This window comes from Balaenoptera physalus (genome assembly GCF_965194825.1).
Source record: "Balaenoptera physalus genome assembly, chromosome: 5".
Lineage (NCBI taxonomy): Eukaryota > Metazoa > Chordata > Mammalia > Artiodactyla > Balaenopteridae > Balaenoptera > Balaenoptera physalus.
This window is the reverse complement of record NC_138884.1, coordinates 60,401,575-60,417,527: the sequence shown is the minus strand read 5'-3', so window position 1 is coordinate 60,417,527 and position 15,953 is coordinate 60,401,575. Positions and strand designations below refer to the sequence as shown.

Here is a 15,953-nt window from a genome sequence, read left to right as displayed (position 1 = left end):
TTATCGTTGCCATAATTTGATGAAATAATTAATATAATTATTCATATTATCTTTGCCACTATTTATTAAGTGCCTTCAGTATGCCAGTTACTGTACTCAGCCCTTTAATGTAGTATTATTTTTGGTCCTCACAAAAACCTTGCAATGTAGGTGTTCAAATTCTCATTTTATAGAGTAGGGTCAGAGAGGTTAAGTATCTTACCCATCGTCACACAGACTAGTGAGTGGAGGACCTAACTTGAGCCAAAGTAAGTTTGACTGCAAAGTTTGTGCACTTTTTATGACATTGGAAGGAAATTTGAAAATTGTTTTCAGTTTCTAAGTACCATAAATTGTGACAATGAATATTTTTGTACATATGTCTGTCCCCTTTCTGATTTTTTTCTAAATTCCCAGGTCTTAGGATTAGAGGCAAACATGGAGTTAATTAAAATCTCCTAGCTTCTATTGACTGTGTCTTGCTGGTGCTCAGAGGATGCAGTGATTACATGCTTCTCAAACCCACCTCATCACTGTAGTAGTTTCCGAAAAGAAAATTGGCTTGTGCTTCCTTATCTTCAGTCAGGCTGCTGTTTCAGCTCTGTCTATCCTCAAGGCTAGACAACCCCTCAAGGGGGTTGTGGGGAGGGTGGGAGAGGGTGGAGCTGAAATGGGAAGTTCAGAGGCATGTCCAGGGCGCTACCAAGTTAAGCTAAATATCTGATTGCTTAGATGGGGTCAGCACGCTACGGCCATCTGGCCAGGGCTGTTTCTGTAGGTCCTGCGGGCCTACAGAAGAAGACGGGAGTAATTCAGTGGTTCCCCAGCTGGGCCTCCATTACACTCATTTCTGAGTTATATGGAATCAGGATAACTCTTTGAAAGGGGGCTGTAAGAGTGCTTTCATTAAAGTCCTGCACACCGTTAAGACACAAGCAGCACTGCCACAGCACCTGCTAAGCCTGAACAAGCTAAGCCTGGGAGCTGCAGAGCGCCGCGTCTGCTTCGCCTCTGTTCCCGGCTTCGCTCCTGCCTTCCCCGCCTGGGACCGAGCTCGCTCTGCCCAGTGCCTGCGCTGGTGCCACGTGCATGTTGGGGACTTCACTGTTTACGACTGCCGGGCAGCAGAGGGGTGGGTGGCATCTCAGTCCAGGAGTCAAGTGACGCAGAGTCACCTTGCCTTGGGCCAGCTGCCCAGCAATGAGAGCGGGGTGCGGGGAGAAGAAAAGGGCGTGTCACTGGGGCACAGAGTGAGACATCGGCGCGCGCCCCCTTCCCCACTGGCTGGTCCCTCTTCACCATCATTTCCAGCTGATGGCAACTGGCACAAACTGTGGCCGCCAGCCACTTGGGGCAGCCCACCCCAGGGGTGGGGCGGGCCTGGAGTTCTCTGTCTTGTGATATAAGTACGTATATAATATCCTCAATTTTGCCTCTTGGCTGAAAAAGGCTAAAATATTTGCCGGACCCTTGGGTTAGAGTGTCATAGAAATAGCTACTTAAAGCTTTGAGATATTTTCTTTTATACTTATTCAAGTACAAATTAGGCCACTAGGTATTATCAGTGTGAATTTGAAAATGAAGAGTAAGTGAAGGTTTTGGGGTAAGCAATAAAATATGGATTAACGTACATTTCCCCACCCTTCGTGCCTTGTTTTCTTTGTAGTTAAATCTCTTGATCAGTAAAGGAAAAAATAAAAAAAAAAAGACAACATTGGAAGATTTGGGATACTATTTTATTAAATAGAGAGACAGAAACCAGTTTATAATTTTAAATATTCGAAGTGGTTGAAACACCGATGTTTATATAGTTGTGGGGAAACTCATTCTGTGAGGGAAATCTGAGATGATGGTCAAACTACTGAAGTTTCAAATTAGTGTATTGGTTTTATTATTAATAACATATAAGGGGCCCTCAACTTCCAGGTGTGTTATACTTGTAATATTTATTGGGAAGTTAGTTGTTTAGAATAAATGTTGTTCATGACAAAATATTATAGGAAAAGCTAATTTATTGTATAACCTATTTACCACCCAATGTAATAAAAATAGAAAATAATATTTACCCTAGTAATAATCACATAAAGGTAATTAAATTTAATATAATAGTTATATTGATGAGATGTGTTTGAAGAAAAATATGTTGAATAAAAGATGGAGATGGATATTGTGAAAACTATGAGGACATCAGGGCATTTTCAGGGCCTGTAAACTTAAGAGTGAGAGCTATGCAAAGGCATGGGTGGTGTGCAGCTTTAAATAAGCAAGGCAGGTTTGCAAGGTGGCCTTCTAGAACTCAGGGAGTGCTTGTATTTTTGCCACTCATTTCTTATTCAGACTCCTCAGCAACCTTGTGAAGCAGGAACCACATGCAGCAGAGATGCAGTTCCAATCAGTTATTGTGGATTTTGCTCACCTGGTGGAGATGTGCTGTCAAGCAGAGAAAAGTGAAATGTGTCTCCAAGAGGAGGTATCTCTGTTTCCTTGTCTATTCTCTTAGCACTCTTAGGGTAAAGTTTAAAAAAAAAAAAATCCTTTCTCTATGCCAATCATGAATGGATTAGGAGAATATCACAATTTAAGTGGATCGGTGTAATTGACTATATTTGGGTTTAAGATATGTTAATATTTATGTTCATTTGAGGGAACTAGGCGTGTTAGACATGAATAAGGATAAATACAAAGTCATGACGCCAGGTGAACTGAGATGTTTAGGACTGAGGGTGGGAGGAAGAAGGATGAGTTGAAGACTTTCTCATTATAGAGAAATGGTGTCCTTGGAAATATAGAGAAATTTTAAAGAAATAACAGTTTAAAGACCTGTCTGGGCAAACTGTAGCTTCATTCTAGAAATTTCTGGGGGCATAATCAGGTAGAGTCACCAAATGTGGTTTGGGGCTTAACTAGGAAACCGGTTTAGGTGAAAAGGATTGCATTTTCTCAGTGGCAGGTCATTAGAACAGGGGGTTGAAGAAGAGAAAGAGAAAAGAACAGTGACCAGAAAAAAGCGTCTCTGTGCATACACACCAAACTGACTACCAGGAGACTGTTTTGTGTAACTAATGTAACTGCATACAGTTAACAAGCAAATGACTTTTCGTAAGATGGTAACGTTGTATGACTTAAATTTCTAAGAATAGCATGGTAATCCTACCATCCCTGTGTGGCACAGAAAATTCATGTTAATTCATGGAGGGGACCTGGGATGGACCATTCTCCTGGGGGCATGACTTAAGAAGCAGAAACTAGGATATAGTAGGTAATAGTATCCGAGTAGAAGAATGCAAGCGTGCGGTTCAAAAAATAAAATATAATATAGCAGGCTTTACAGTCAAAACAGGCTGGGGCTAGTTAGTCCTAGTTAGGACTAGGTTTAGCAGTGGCCCAGGGAAACGTTTTCACAGGTAACAATTTTCACGAATGCCTCAATTACCTTCAGTGGCTCTTTTCTACTTTTTCACCTAAACTGTACATGTGCTTATGTTAAAAGTCATATATCTATGGTCTAGTCAAAGGTAGGCAAACTACAGCCCTCTGGCTAACTCAGCTCCACTCCCTGTTTATGTAAACAAGGTTGTGTTGGCACACAGCCTTGCCCATTTATTTGCGTGTTGTCTATGGCCGCTTTTTACAACAGCAGAATCGAGTAGTTGTAAGACTGAGTAGTTGTGACAGACTGAATGAACTGCAAAGCTCCAAATATTATCTGGCTGTTCACAAAAAAATTTTGCTGACTCCCAGACCAGCTGATACATAAAATGAAAATAGTCACAAGTGCCCATTTATTTACTTTAAAGCCCTTTTCACTTTTTTGTAAAACACTCAGAAAACAGATCTCTACCTGAGTAACAACACCATATCCACACAGATAAATATTTTTGCAGAAGGGCCTGTGCCTAAAAATTCCCAAAGGAATTTTCTTGAAGTGTTCTTGCCCTTGAGTGTGAATGCTTCTTGCTTGAACTATTTCATCAATAGCATGACAGGAAGATTTCTGTGTGCTTTTTTTCCCACACTTTTTGTCTGATGGTGCTCTTCAACTTAATCGTTGAAAAGCCCAAACTTTTCCCCTTCCCTCCCCTTCCCTCTCTACTTTCTTTTAGGATTTCTCCACAAATTAAAGGAGAAAATAGGGGCTATCTGAAGAATATATCATGTTAATTAAAATTTGCTAGATGAACATCTTCAGATAGAAATGCTTATTATATGTAATGCTGCACCATCTATAAAGTGCGACCAAGTATATCTCCGTATGATTATTTTAAGGAGGTAATTCTGAAATATTCGTGTGCATCAGAGTTACTTGGAGGGCTTGTTAAAACAAAATCAATATTTTCTGTCCCCAGCGTTCCTGATTTAATAGAGCTAGGGTGGGGTCTGATTATTTGCATTTCTAACAAGTTCCCAGGTGCTACTGATGCTGCTGGTTTGGCGACCACTTTAAGAACCACCTTCCTAAGGTGAAAGTAGATAATCATAAACTGTTTCCTCCCTCCCTTCCCAATATTTTTATATATCTAACTTAGTGAGAAGTTGGAACCAAGGACAGTAACAAAAATAATAAAACCATTGAAAAATAACCTATTTATGAAAGGAAGTGAAAGATTTTGGGGACATTAAATACAAAGGTAAGACTGGAATATAAAAGCAATAACCTTATATGAATAGGCTTAGCAAAAAATATAGGAATATATGATCAAAATATTTTGGAATCTTATCATCAAGAATTTCGGTGAGTCTTTGTGCCTCTGTGTTTGTGGAAGAGGTCTAGGTTTGACTGTAATGCAAAGGAATAATACCTAGTGGCTTTGGGAGTCTCCATGGAACCAAAATCCCAGAAGTGAAGAGGCTTAGCCAATTAGCAGTCTGTAGATGTTCCAAGTTAGACTAACTGCTCCAGGGACCTACATGCATTTTCTTTGTTTTCTTTTCTGAGATTAGAATAGTCAATTATGTGAATCTGTTCTGCCTGTTAAAAGAGAAAGTGGGCAGGTTTGAAGACTGCCTTTCTAGCTATGGCTAGTGGGAGGGTAAAACATTTTTAGACAAGATGGAAGACATATTTTGAGAAGTAAACCAGAATGCAGGAAAATTCTAAGGAGAAAAAAGTGAACCAAAATTAATGTTGGAATGTTGGTAAGAATAAGAATGAAACAAAAAGAAGGAATAAAATAAGAAACTCAACCATACAAGGTAAATTTGGATCTTCCAAAGAAAAGGAATTTCATATTTCATGAAATAATAATGTGAATTGTAGACTTCAGCAGTTTTAAGGAGAAAACTACTCAGAAATTCTCTCCTCCAGGTCAGTGGGGAATGATAATTGTAGCCTGAGATACTTATCTGTCACCCAACAGAATATAACATAGAAGAAAGTTAACAAGAATTAGCAGGAATTTGGGCAGGTTGAAATGATGGTTTGAAAATAATACATGAAATTTAACAATAAAAAAAGCAAAGTTCTGCTTTTAGTTGTGACTCAACACAAGTTCACGGGGAAAGACTTGCTGGTTTAAGTAGTCTATGCGTACAACTTGATGGGTCTACTATCAAAGCTATTGCAATCCTGGGATGCATTTCTGGACAAAAAACAAGGATCAGATTAAGCAATGTGATATCGCAACCACATGGATCAGGTCACTCTGGAATACTGTATTTAGTTTCTTATGATATATTACACAATTTTTGAAAATTACATAAGAATACATGAACATGGCAAGAGTTCAGACAGAAGAGCAGGGTACATTTCCCATTCCCAAAAGGTAAGCAATTTAAGTTTTCACTTTTAGTATTCCTAGTGATTACCATTATTACCTTAATAGTTTTTAAAAATACTGCTGTCACTTAAAGAATATAGTATACTTACATTAACTTCGACAATACTACCAGTAGACTCTCAATTTTTTTTTTTAGGTAAAGTATTTTTGTAGTTTTAGCTCTTTTATTGGTTATACTCTATTTCTTGGTCCTTCGACTTCAATCAGCATCTAGTGATTTTCCAAAACATAATTAACATGTCTAAACTTCTTTTGATTTCTTTGCCAGCTTTCCTTTTTAAAGCTATATCATTACTTCCACACTGTCTAGGTTTATTCATCCTGCTTTGTAAATGTAAGGTTTATATGCTTTGTCAATAGGTTGATCCAAAAACTGGAAGGTATTAAATAGTGTTCAATAGTGTGTTTAACTGTAATATTATTTACAGCTGTACAATGAATGGATTGACCAATAGTTTAATGACTTATCCTGTATCACTTAAAAAGTGTCAAGATTAAATGAAGTCTTTTTTCTTACTTACTATCAACTGCAGAAAATATGCCACATTTATTTAGTTTTACATATTTGGACTATGATTTCCTAGTACATCCTTCTTTTTTGAGAGTTTCTAATTACCATTCTTTTTCCATGTTGACAAATAAAGCATCTACTTTCATCACACCACTAAAATTTATCACACCGCTAAATTATATCAGGTTCTTAATCATACAGTTTTTGTAATAGAATATTCTATCATCTTAAAGTTTGATAAGATTTGAAACTTAAAGTTTGATAACATTTGAAAAGTCCTCTGACTTAATGTTTCAGTTTGGATTTAGTTATTTCTGGGACTGATTTATGGCTGTCCACTAAGAGTTTCTTTTTAAGTGTAACTCTGTGTAAAGTTGACTATTTCTAACATCCTATTTTGTGTTTTTTTTCTTGGATTCTTTTAAGTTTTTTTGGCTACATTCTTAAGTTATGTATGTATGTATTTATGTATTTTTTCAGAATGGGACCCGGGTGATAAACTTTTGGGGCCCTTGCATATTTAAATATTATTTCTCCCATATATTTACACAGTTATTTTTTAAGCTGGTATGTTAGTTGGGGTTCTTTAGTTGTAAATAATAGGATCAAATTCTGGCTAACCTAAGTAAAAATTAGTACATTGAAAGGATAGTAGTGACTTCAGGAATCTTTAGGAAGTTTAAAAAAATGGGCTGAGCAGGAGATAAGAACCAAAGCAGCTCAGAAATCAATGACTTTCTGGTCTTTTACTGCTGGTACTTCTCTAATGTTACTATTCTGAGCTTCTTTCTCTGCATTTTGATATGTTGATTAATATCACACCAATGACTTTATTTCTCAGAAGTTCAGTATAGCTCTTACATTGATGGTTTTTTTTTTTTTTTCTTTTTAGCATCAGTAGGCTTTATTCTTTCTGGTATATTGTTACTATTATTGAATTGGGATTTCAAAAGAGATGAGAGGTGACCCATTTTAAAAGGATCTTGTCAAGTTGTTATGTCCAGCAGTATCTAGAATGTAAAAAGGTTTGAAAAGCATGTCACAGGATTTGGAGAAATAGACTAGTAATGTTTACTCCAAAGTCTTCAGATGGATGACAGTTTAGCAGTCTCCTATACAGACAATGTACAGGCTGGAAGAAAATATTTGCAAACAATACTACTGACAAGGAATTAATTTCTGAAACATACAAACAGCTCATACAGCTTAATACCAAAAAACCAAACAATCCAATCAAAAAATGGGCAGAAGACCTAAATAGACATTTCTCCAAAGAAGACATACAGATGGCCAACAGGCACATGAAAAGATGCTCAATATCACTAATTATCAGAGAAATGCAAATTAAAACTACAATGACGTATCACCTCACACCAGTCAGAATGGCCATCATTAAAAGGTCTACAAATAATAAATGCTGGAGAGGGTGTGGAGAAAAGGGAACCCTCTTGCACTGTTGGTGGGAATGTAAATTGGTGCAGCCACTATGGAGAACTGTATGGAGGTTCCTTAAAAAAAGTAAAAATAGAGCTACTATATGATCCAGCAATCCTGCTCCTGAGCATTTATCCAGAAAAGACGAAAACTCTAATTCAAAAAGATACATGCACTCCAATGTTCATAGCAGCACTATTTACAATAGTCAAGACATGGAAGCAATGTCCATCGACAGATGAATGGGCAAAGAAGATGTGATATATATACACAATGGAATATTACTCAGCCATAAAAAAGAGTGAAGTAATGCCATTTGCAGCAACATGGATGGACCTAGAGATAATCATACTAAGTGAAGTAAGTCAGACAGAGAAAGACAAATACCATATGATACAACTTCTATGTGGAATCTAAAAAATGATATAAATGAACTTATTTCCAAAACAGAAATAGACTCAGACATAGAAAACAAACTTAATGGTTACCAGAGGGGATGGCAGGGGGTGGGGGGCGATAAATTAGGAGTTTGAGATTAACATATATACACTACTGTGTATAAAATAGATAAACAATGAGGATCTACCATATAGCACAGGGAACTATATTCAATGCCTTGTAATAACCTATAATGGAAAAGAATCTGAAAAAGAATAGATGTATATACTTGAATCACTTTGCTGTACACCTGAATCTAATACAACATTGTAAATTAACTATTCAATTTTAAAACATGAATTTAAAAAAGGAAATAAATTAGCATTCAAACAAAACAGAACAAAAAAAGTCATGGGTCACCGCGGAAGTAAGGATACGTAAATTCCAGAGGTATTTTTAAAAACAAGCCTAAATAGATTTCAATCTTTCTAGACAAATTAGGTGTGGTACTGTTTGAAGGTGGGAAGAAGAACTAAATTACTAGACTTCTAACCATTTTCTACAGGATCCTAGAGGCTCTTAGGAGTGCGAGTCATCTATCCCTCAGATGTGTGTGTGTTCATACCTTAGCAGTGGAGTTCTAGGGGTCCCATTTCCACTAAGCTAAAGATTTCACTTTTATCTACTTGGGCTTCCACAAATGATTTTTATTTGAATAAGGACTATACAGGTACAAATTGGGGAAAACTTTTGGACTTAATATCAAGGTCTACACCAGTACATATGAAGGGAGCAGAGATAATCTGATCAATTTTAGTGGTTTTGTTCCTCTTGAATTTCTATACCTGAATATGTAGTAATTTAGCATGGGATTACCCTAGAGCTGTTTTAAAATGCAGCGCGAAGCTGATGTTGATTGTTCATTCTTACCCTGCAGCAAAAGAGTGCCATATTTTTGTGAGGAGGAAGCAAATTTTTATTTATTCTAGATCTGGGGTCCTGAAAGTGGATGAGGCATTGCAGTTAATTAAGTCCTTAAGCTAAGGGACTAGGCCTGTGAGAAATTCTGAGACCTTGAGAGGCAGGCGTGTTAGATCCCATCTCAGGCATGCAAAAGGGAAGTCTTAAAGATTTTCTGTTTGGGGATCAGAGCTGCTTAGCTGTTTTCTCTTTCTCACAGATGTGCTTATTTGCTTTTTTTTTAGGGGTCCAAACTGATTAAAAAGTGCCAGTCTCTTTTGGGAGGCTAAATGATTCCAGCATATGTCAATGCACAATCTTTGCTGAGAACTGCTTTTTGTTTTTCATTAATAATGAAATGCATGTCTAATATTCAAAAGAAGAATCAACACCATTTTTCAGCTACTAGCAATGTTACTCAGGAACATTAGCTAGTCTACACTAAATCTCTCCTTTCCTACTCAGCAGAGAAATCTACTTATTGTAACTCTCCTACAACCCACTTCCATTCCTTCTCTCTCCCCATAAGCTTTCTACTTCTCCGAAGCAGCAAGAGAAATATGAAACCAAGGGGCCTTTCAAAACCTCAGGTGGGGGGCTTCCCTGGTGGCGCAGTGGTTGAGAATCTGCCTGCCAATGCAGGGCACACGGGTTCGAGTCCTGGTCTGGGAAGATCCCACGTGCCGCGGAGCAACTAGGCCCATGAGCCACAACTACTGAGCCTGCGAGTCTGGAGCCTGTGCTCCGCAACAAGAGAGGTCGCGATAGTGAGAGGCCCGTGCACCGCGATGAAGAGTGGTCCCTGCTTGCCACAACTAGAGAAAGCCCTCGCACAGAAACGAAGACCCAATACAGCCATAAATAAATAAAAAAAAAAAAAAAAAAAAAAAAAAACCTCAGGTGGATGTAATGAGCTACCACATTGAACTGGGACCTGGCTGCTGGGATTCTGGAGTGAAAAAGACCCCAAGTGCCATTTGTGGTTTCTATCTGTACCACTAATGAAAATGATTATTGATGAACTGAATGAAATGTGTTTTACAATAAAGGTACTTACATGACTGTATTCCCTTTCATCTTTACCCGAGATATGTGATGTTGACATTGTCACCAAGGGGTCCTAACATATTTATATTCACTTGAGCTTTCAGTGATGATTTGTAATAGTAGTCTTTTCCCTGGAAATCCTGGCATAAATGACATAAAGAACTTATCATTTCGACTTAGTTTTGCAGATTTTTGTTTTGTGTGTAATGAAGTAAAAATAAGCAGTGATATTTTAGTGCTTACTAAATTAATGATTTTGGTTAGAGAAAATGTTTAATTCTCATTATAGTGCTCTTTACTTGATTTCAGTTTTTCCTCACTCCAGTAATTTCAGCATGTTCATATATACTAGCAAATTAAATCCAATAAACATTTAAGTATCTATTGTGTTCAATACACTGTGCTAGGCGTTGCAGGGAATAATATGAATATGATATGGCCAGATCACTAATGGATTTAAACAAGATATAAACACATAAGGAATTATAATAATGGGCAGATTTCACGTTTCCAATGTCACAAGAGCAGAGCTAACTAATATGGAACCCAGGAGTTTGAGATCACACATAGCCACAGAGACCAGGAAAGTTCATGGAAGGAGTGACCCTGGCCAATGACTAGAAAATAGGCATGTTTTAACAGATAGATATGGAGAGTGTGAGCGCGAATGGTGAGTGATTCAGATGGGTGGGTTCTGAGACAAGAATAAAGTAGTTGTGGGCAGTAAGACTTAGTGAAAGCCTAGGCTACAGTGTTGGGTGAGGACATATTGTAGTTTAGTTATAACAATAGCTAATATTTATCACACACTTCTTATGTGCAAAGTGTCAGCCTTTAAATATATTATTCCTATAACTCCTACAACTGTATAATGAAGTAGGTACTATTATTTCTATATTACAAGTGAAGACAGAGAGATGCCATTTGAGGGTGTGTAATTAGGGTGAGGCCATATATTCTAGTGGTTAAGAGTGTGGTTTCTGGAGCCGTAAGTTCAAATCCTACCTCAGTCTTCTACTAAAGAGCTTAGCAAATCTCCTAACCTCTCCATGGCTTACTTTCCTCATCTTTAAAATCAGGTTGAAAGATTAATTTCCTCACAGGAGTGTAATGGATGTTAAATGAGTTGATCTATGTAAGGCAAATGCTAAGTGTGGTTAGTTTCAACAATATAAAATTGTTGCTTTTGTAGGCCAAATATGGACAATTTCAAATGTCTCAGTCTAATAGTTTAGCTGTTATTTAGAAGAAAAATGGATGCTGTTGAGGGTTTTGCCCTCTTGAATTGCATCCTATTCCTTTCCTTTCACATGTAGATATCTCAATATAATAGATACATCTGCCATCTTTTCCACCTCATCAACTGCCTTGCAAATGGATTTCTTCAGTTCTTGAAGCCAAGTTGAACAACCCTAAACAAAATTCCATAGTAACACTGCCTAACTGTATATTTCATACTGCCAAGAGATGATAAAATACACCACCATATTAGGGAAAACCATATAGAAAAGTTTCGATATGTTTTTAGCTACTAGATCAGATTTGTGAAAAAGGAGGCATATATACAGGGGATTTAAAAAAAATATTTTAGACAATTTATTCACTCATTCTTTTATTCATTCATTAATTCATTCAGTCTTTTATTCAATTGATTTTTATTGAGCACATCCTATACACAGGACACCATATTAAGTACAACAAAGTATACAAAGATGAATGTGACAGGTCCTCTACCATTAATAAGTATAACATTATCTAGAACTGAATTTGAACTAATATGTAACTGGTAGTGAACTATTTGGACCACCTAAAACAAGGATGAACGGTTTTGTGACAAAAGTTTATATTCTTGTATTATGTAAAGATGACTCTGAAGTGAACAGATTTTTGTCTCAGAAATTATATCAGTTATCTATTGTTATGTAACAAATTATCCTAAAACATAGCAGCATACTACAACAAACATTTCGTACCTCACACATTTTCTGAGGATCAGGAATCCAGGAGTGGTTTAGCTGGGATTTTTGGCTCAGGTCTCTCATGAGGTTGTAGTCAAGCTCTTTGCTAGGGCTGCAGTCATGGAAGGCTTGACTGGGGCTGGCCGATGGCGCACACCCACCGCTGTGGGCTGTGGACGGGGTGCCTCAGTTCCTTGTTGGCTTTTGGGCTTTTGGAAGAAGGTCTCAGTTCCTGTTATACAGGTCTTTCCCTAGGGCTACTCTGGATGTGGCAGTTGGCTCCCCCCAGAGCAAGCATTCCAAGAGAACAAGCAAGGAGGACACCACAGTGACTTTTATGACCTAGTCTCCAAAGCCACACCCTGGCACTTCTGCTTTCCTCTGTTCCTTAGAAGTGAGTTACTAAGTCCAGCCCATTGGCAAGGTGAGGAAGATTAGGCTCCATATCTTGAGAGGAGGAGTATCAAAGACTTCATACATATATTTTAAAACTACCACAGTAGTGATGTTAACATCTCACTTGAATAATTTATTTGAATTTTTTTGCATCTAGTAGAACTCTGTGCTTGCATGTACTTGCTACTTTTTTGTTGGCAACTTTTTAATCATAAATTTTCTATTTCCTAAATAGAAAAAGCAATACATGTTCATTACAGATTATTTAACAAGTGTAGAAAAATATGAAAAACATGAATCACCCATACATAATTCTACAAACCAGACATAACCACATTTAACATGTTTTTGGTTTGTAGTGTTTATGTACAAATAATAATATACATACATATATAAACATATATCTATATATCTTATGGATAATAAACTTTTGGATATTGTATCTATATTCTTATCCAGATACATAAGGAGAATTTACTCTTATAATTAAAATTTATTAGAAAACAATTTAAGAGCTGCATAACATTCTATAGGTAAATGTTTCTTTCCTTCCTTAATCTTTTTTTCCTATTTTTGAACATTAGGCTATTTACTTCCTTTTATCACAATAAATAATAATCATCTTATATCTGATTATTTTCATATAAGATCCTACAAGTAGAATTATAGGATGAACTTATTACGAAATTGCTTTCAAGAAAAGTTATATTCATTTGTATTTCTACCAGTAGTTTAAGTGCCCATCTCATTGTAATTTGTTGAGTATTTAATATTATCATTTCTTAATCTTCTTTAATAGATGAATTTCACTTTCCTTCGCTTTGCATTTTGTTGACACGCCAGTTATTTTATTGCGCCTCTGCTCCACATTCACTCTTTGTTGTTGTCTGTGAAAATGTACATGGGAGCCTTTCTATATGCTTCCTTTGCAGCTTACATGATGTCATGCTTTGTCAGCAGGGGGCACTGGAGAAACACTGTAGGAGGAAGTTGGTCTTTCCTGATCCTGGGAAGCTGACTTTCTTCCTTCACTGCTCTACCCAGAGTGGTTTCTTCAGTGCTAGTTGCCTGTAGGGTGCAGCTCTCTTTATCTTGTTGGGTTCCTCCAACCCCTTTTGTAGCTTTTGATTTGGTTTGTGGTGGCACGGCCTGGAGGCCCAGTAGAGGCCTGTGTCCTAGCTCAGATCATGACTCTCCACACCTTCTCAACTTGGTGCGTGCTCCCAGAGAGTGCCTTGTGGGGCTGATCATCTGGTAAACCACTTGCCCCACCTTTGTCCCATGCAGCCTCAAAGATGCCACAGTCCAAGGCATACCCAGAGTTGTACTAGGTTCCTGCAGAGATGGCCCCTGCAGCCCCCCCAGTCCTAGCAGCACCGGCAGCAGTGCCCTTGACTTCATTTGTGTGCCTACCCTTCAGCCTCAGCTTACCTGTGCCCCCAGACTTTGTTTCCTGCAGACCTCCAGACACCGACACCCTGTGATCTGGCTTTGTGCCTGCAGAGAAGCCCCAAGTCCCTTTGCTCACCTGCCCACCTGATCCCCACTCCAGAGGGTTGTTCCTGCTTGTCCTATGACTGTGGCCCTGCTGTGTCCTGGGCAACCAGAGGATGTCTCCCTTATCCACTGGGCTGCAACCACACCTTCTCCAATGAATTCTCAGCTCCTCACTCCAAGCTTTTCCTTTGTGGGGTATTCTTCCTCAGCCTTAGGGTACCCTTTGGAGTTCTCTTCACATTTTTATAGTTACTCTATCTTCACAGCTAAGTAATTCTTTATATTAAATTTCCCCTGTTTAAATGACTGTGTGGTTTCTGTCTCCTGATTAGACACAGACTAACACAACTGATCACTATTAAGATACAACTTTTTTCACATACTTAGTAGCCATTTGCATTTCCTCTTCTTTTCAAGCCATATGTCTTATTTATTCTATCCAGGCATGGTATTTTTTAATGCATTTGGTAGACTTTCAATATATTAGAGATGAATCTTTTGTCATGTTTATGGCAGATACTTGACACTACTTTAAATAAGTATACTGAATTTTAACCATTACATTTGCTTTATTTTTGTGAGATGAGATTTTCTTATTAACTGATAGATAATAGGATGAAGATGCAAGCCCATGTCTTATTCAACAAAGGAGATTTCCTAGGACTGAAAAGCTCACAGCACACTTTTACTTTCGTCTGGCTTAGGATTTGGTTACACTGAGAAGTAATACCTTTGTCTTAAACATGTTTCATATTTTGATAACTGATCTTCCAACTGGGTTTATTACGTTCAACCTTATCCCATAGTGTGTGTAATATAATCAGTTTAATCCAATGCTTATGAGGAATGCAAATAGAAGTAGTAGTGGAATGGAAAAGAGCTGCATAAAACTCCCTTTTAATATAGAGTTCATAAATAAAATCATAGATGATACTTGTGGCATTCTCAGTGCTTTTTCAGATTGGTTAAGTGTACTTGATGGACCCTGAGTGTTGTTTTGTAGAATGAGTTGTCTTGGAGAAAAAGGGCAGAGCTCCAGATTTCCTGCCCAACTTCGGCTACCACTTGCATTATCTTCTATGTTCATTCAGCAACAAATGGTTATCATGGGTCAAGTCTTAGCCTAGCCAACAAAATACACTAAATCTCTGTGATATGTTTGTTTGGAAAAATAAAGAAAACTAGTTCAATTGACAAAAAAAAAAGCTTAAGAACACTTTTGAAAGTCATCAGTAGAACAGAGGGGGAAAAAAAAAGAAGGGCTCAGGTTGAGAAAATTACGATTTGGATTTCTTAACAGAGTCCATAATCTTTTCCATCCCAAAGGACAGATAGCTCTGATGTTATAGATAGCCCAAAGCCACCTATCCATAGAAAGATAGTCCTAGATTTTATGAAAAGGCTAGAGTATAAGGAGCTGTGAAACACCATCACCATCAGATTCCTTGGTGGGGTAGTAATGTGCTGATTTTTTATTTTAAGAGCTGGCAGCTTTTACTTCTGAATCATTTCTGAGAGTCAGTTGATGAGAGTTCTCTTGACAGTTGAAGCTAAAATAAGTTTTAGCTGCATGGTATCTGAAGATGCCATTTAAATTCAAGTTCATTGAGTGTTTTACTATAAAAACTATTTGGAATACATAGTATCCAAGCTTATTCCAGTTACTGAAACTAAATTCAAGTTCCTTCAGTCCAACTGTGAACCCTACTTAACCTCTTCAGTTTAAAGAGAGACAAGCTTTTTCCACATTCAATTTCCTACAGATTCAAGTTCACATATATTTATGTAAATGCAAGTATAGAATTTATGCACTCAAATAGTTGTAATACCCTTCTAATTTTGTTGAAGTGTTTTAGCAATAGTGACCTGTATTGCTAAACTGTTGTCTCTGTTTTTATTACCTGTTTACTTCGAAGACATTTCAGTATGATAGCCTTTTCTGTACTGAATCTGAAATAAGGAGAAAAAGAATATTAACAACCGGACACATTTTGTGCCTTGAACCTATTAAAGAAC

At 37.5% G+C, this 15,953-nt stretch overlaps 2 protein-coding genes across 11 annotated transcripts in view; one reads left to right on the top strand and one right to left on the bottom strand.

The window, feature by feature from the left end:
- Window positions 1–15,953, top strand: part of LOC309661770 (alpha-fetoprotein-like) — a 107,723-nt gene that overhangs the window by 37,665 nt on the left and 54,105 nt on the right. For 5 of the 9 annotated variants that reach the window (XM_082463790.1, XM_082463791.1, XM_082463787.1 and 2 more), the window contains 2 exons: window positions 2,317–2,449; window positions 9,285–9,933. In XM_082463790.1, the coding sequence (XP_082319916.1) occupies window positions 2,317–2,449; window positions 9,285–9,329 (178 nt within the window). In that variant the 3' untranslated portion in view covers window positions 9,330–9,933. Of the gene's footprint in view, window positions 1–2,316; window positions 2,450–4,505; window positions 9,934–15,953 lie in introns of those variants that run through there. The other 4 variants (XR_014264268.1, XR_014264269.1, XM_082463789.1 and 1 more) reach the window with 2 other exon arrangements.
- Window positions 10,041–15,953, bottom strand: part of RASSF6 (Ras association domain family member 6) — a 67,842-nt gene continuing 61,929 nt past the window's right edge. Inside the window, exons 11-12 of one of the 2 annotated variants that reach the window (XM_082463917.1) lie at window positions 15,839–15,887; window positions 10,041–12,667 (exon numbers count right to left, since the gene is read on the bottom strand). In XM_082463917.1, coding sequence (XP_082320043.1) covers window positions 12,650–12,667; window positions 15,839–15,887 — 67 coding nt within the window. In that variant the 3' untranslated portion in view covers window positions 10,041–12,649. Of the gene's footprint in view, window positions 15,888–15,953 lie in introns of both variants that reach the window. The other variant, XM_082463916.1, reaches the window with a different exon arrangement.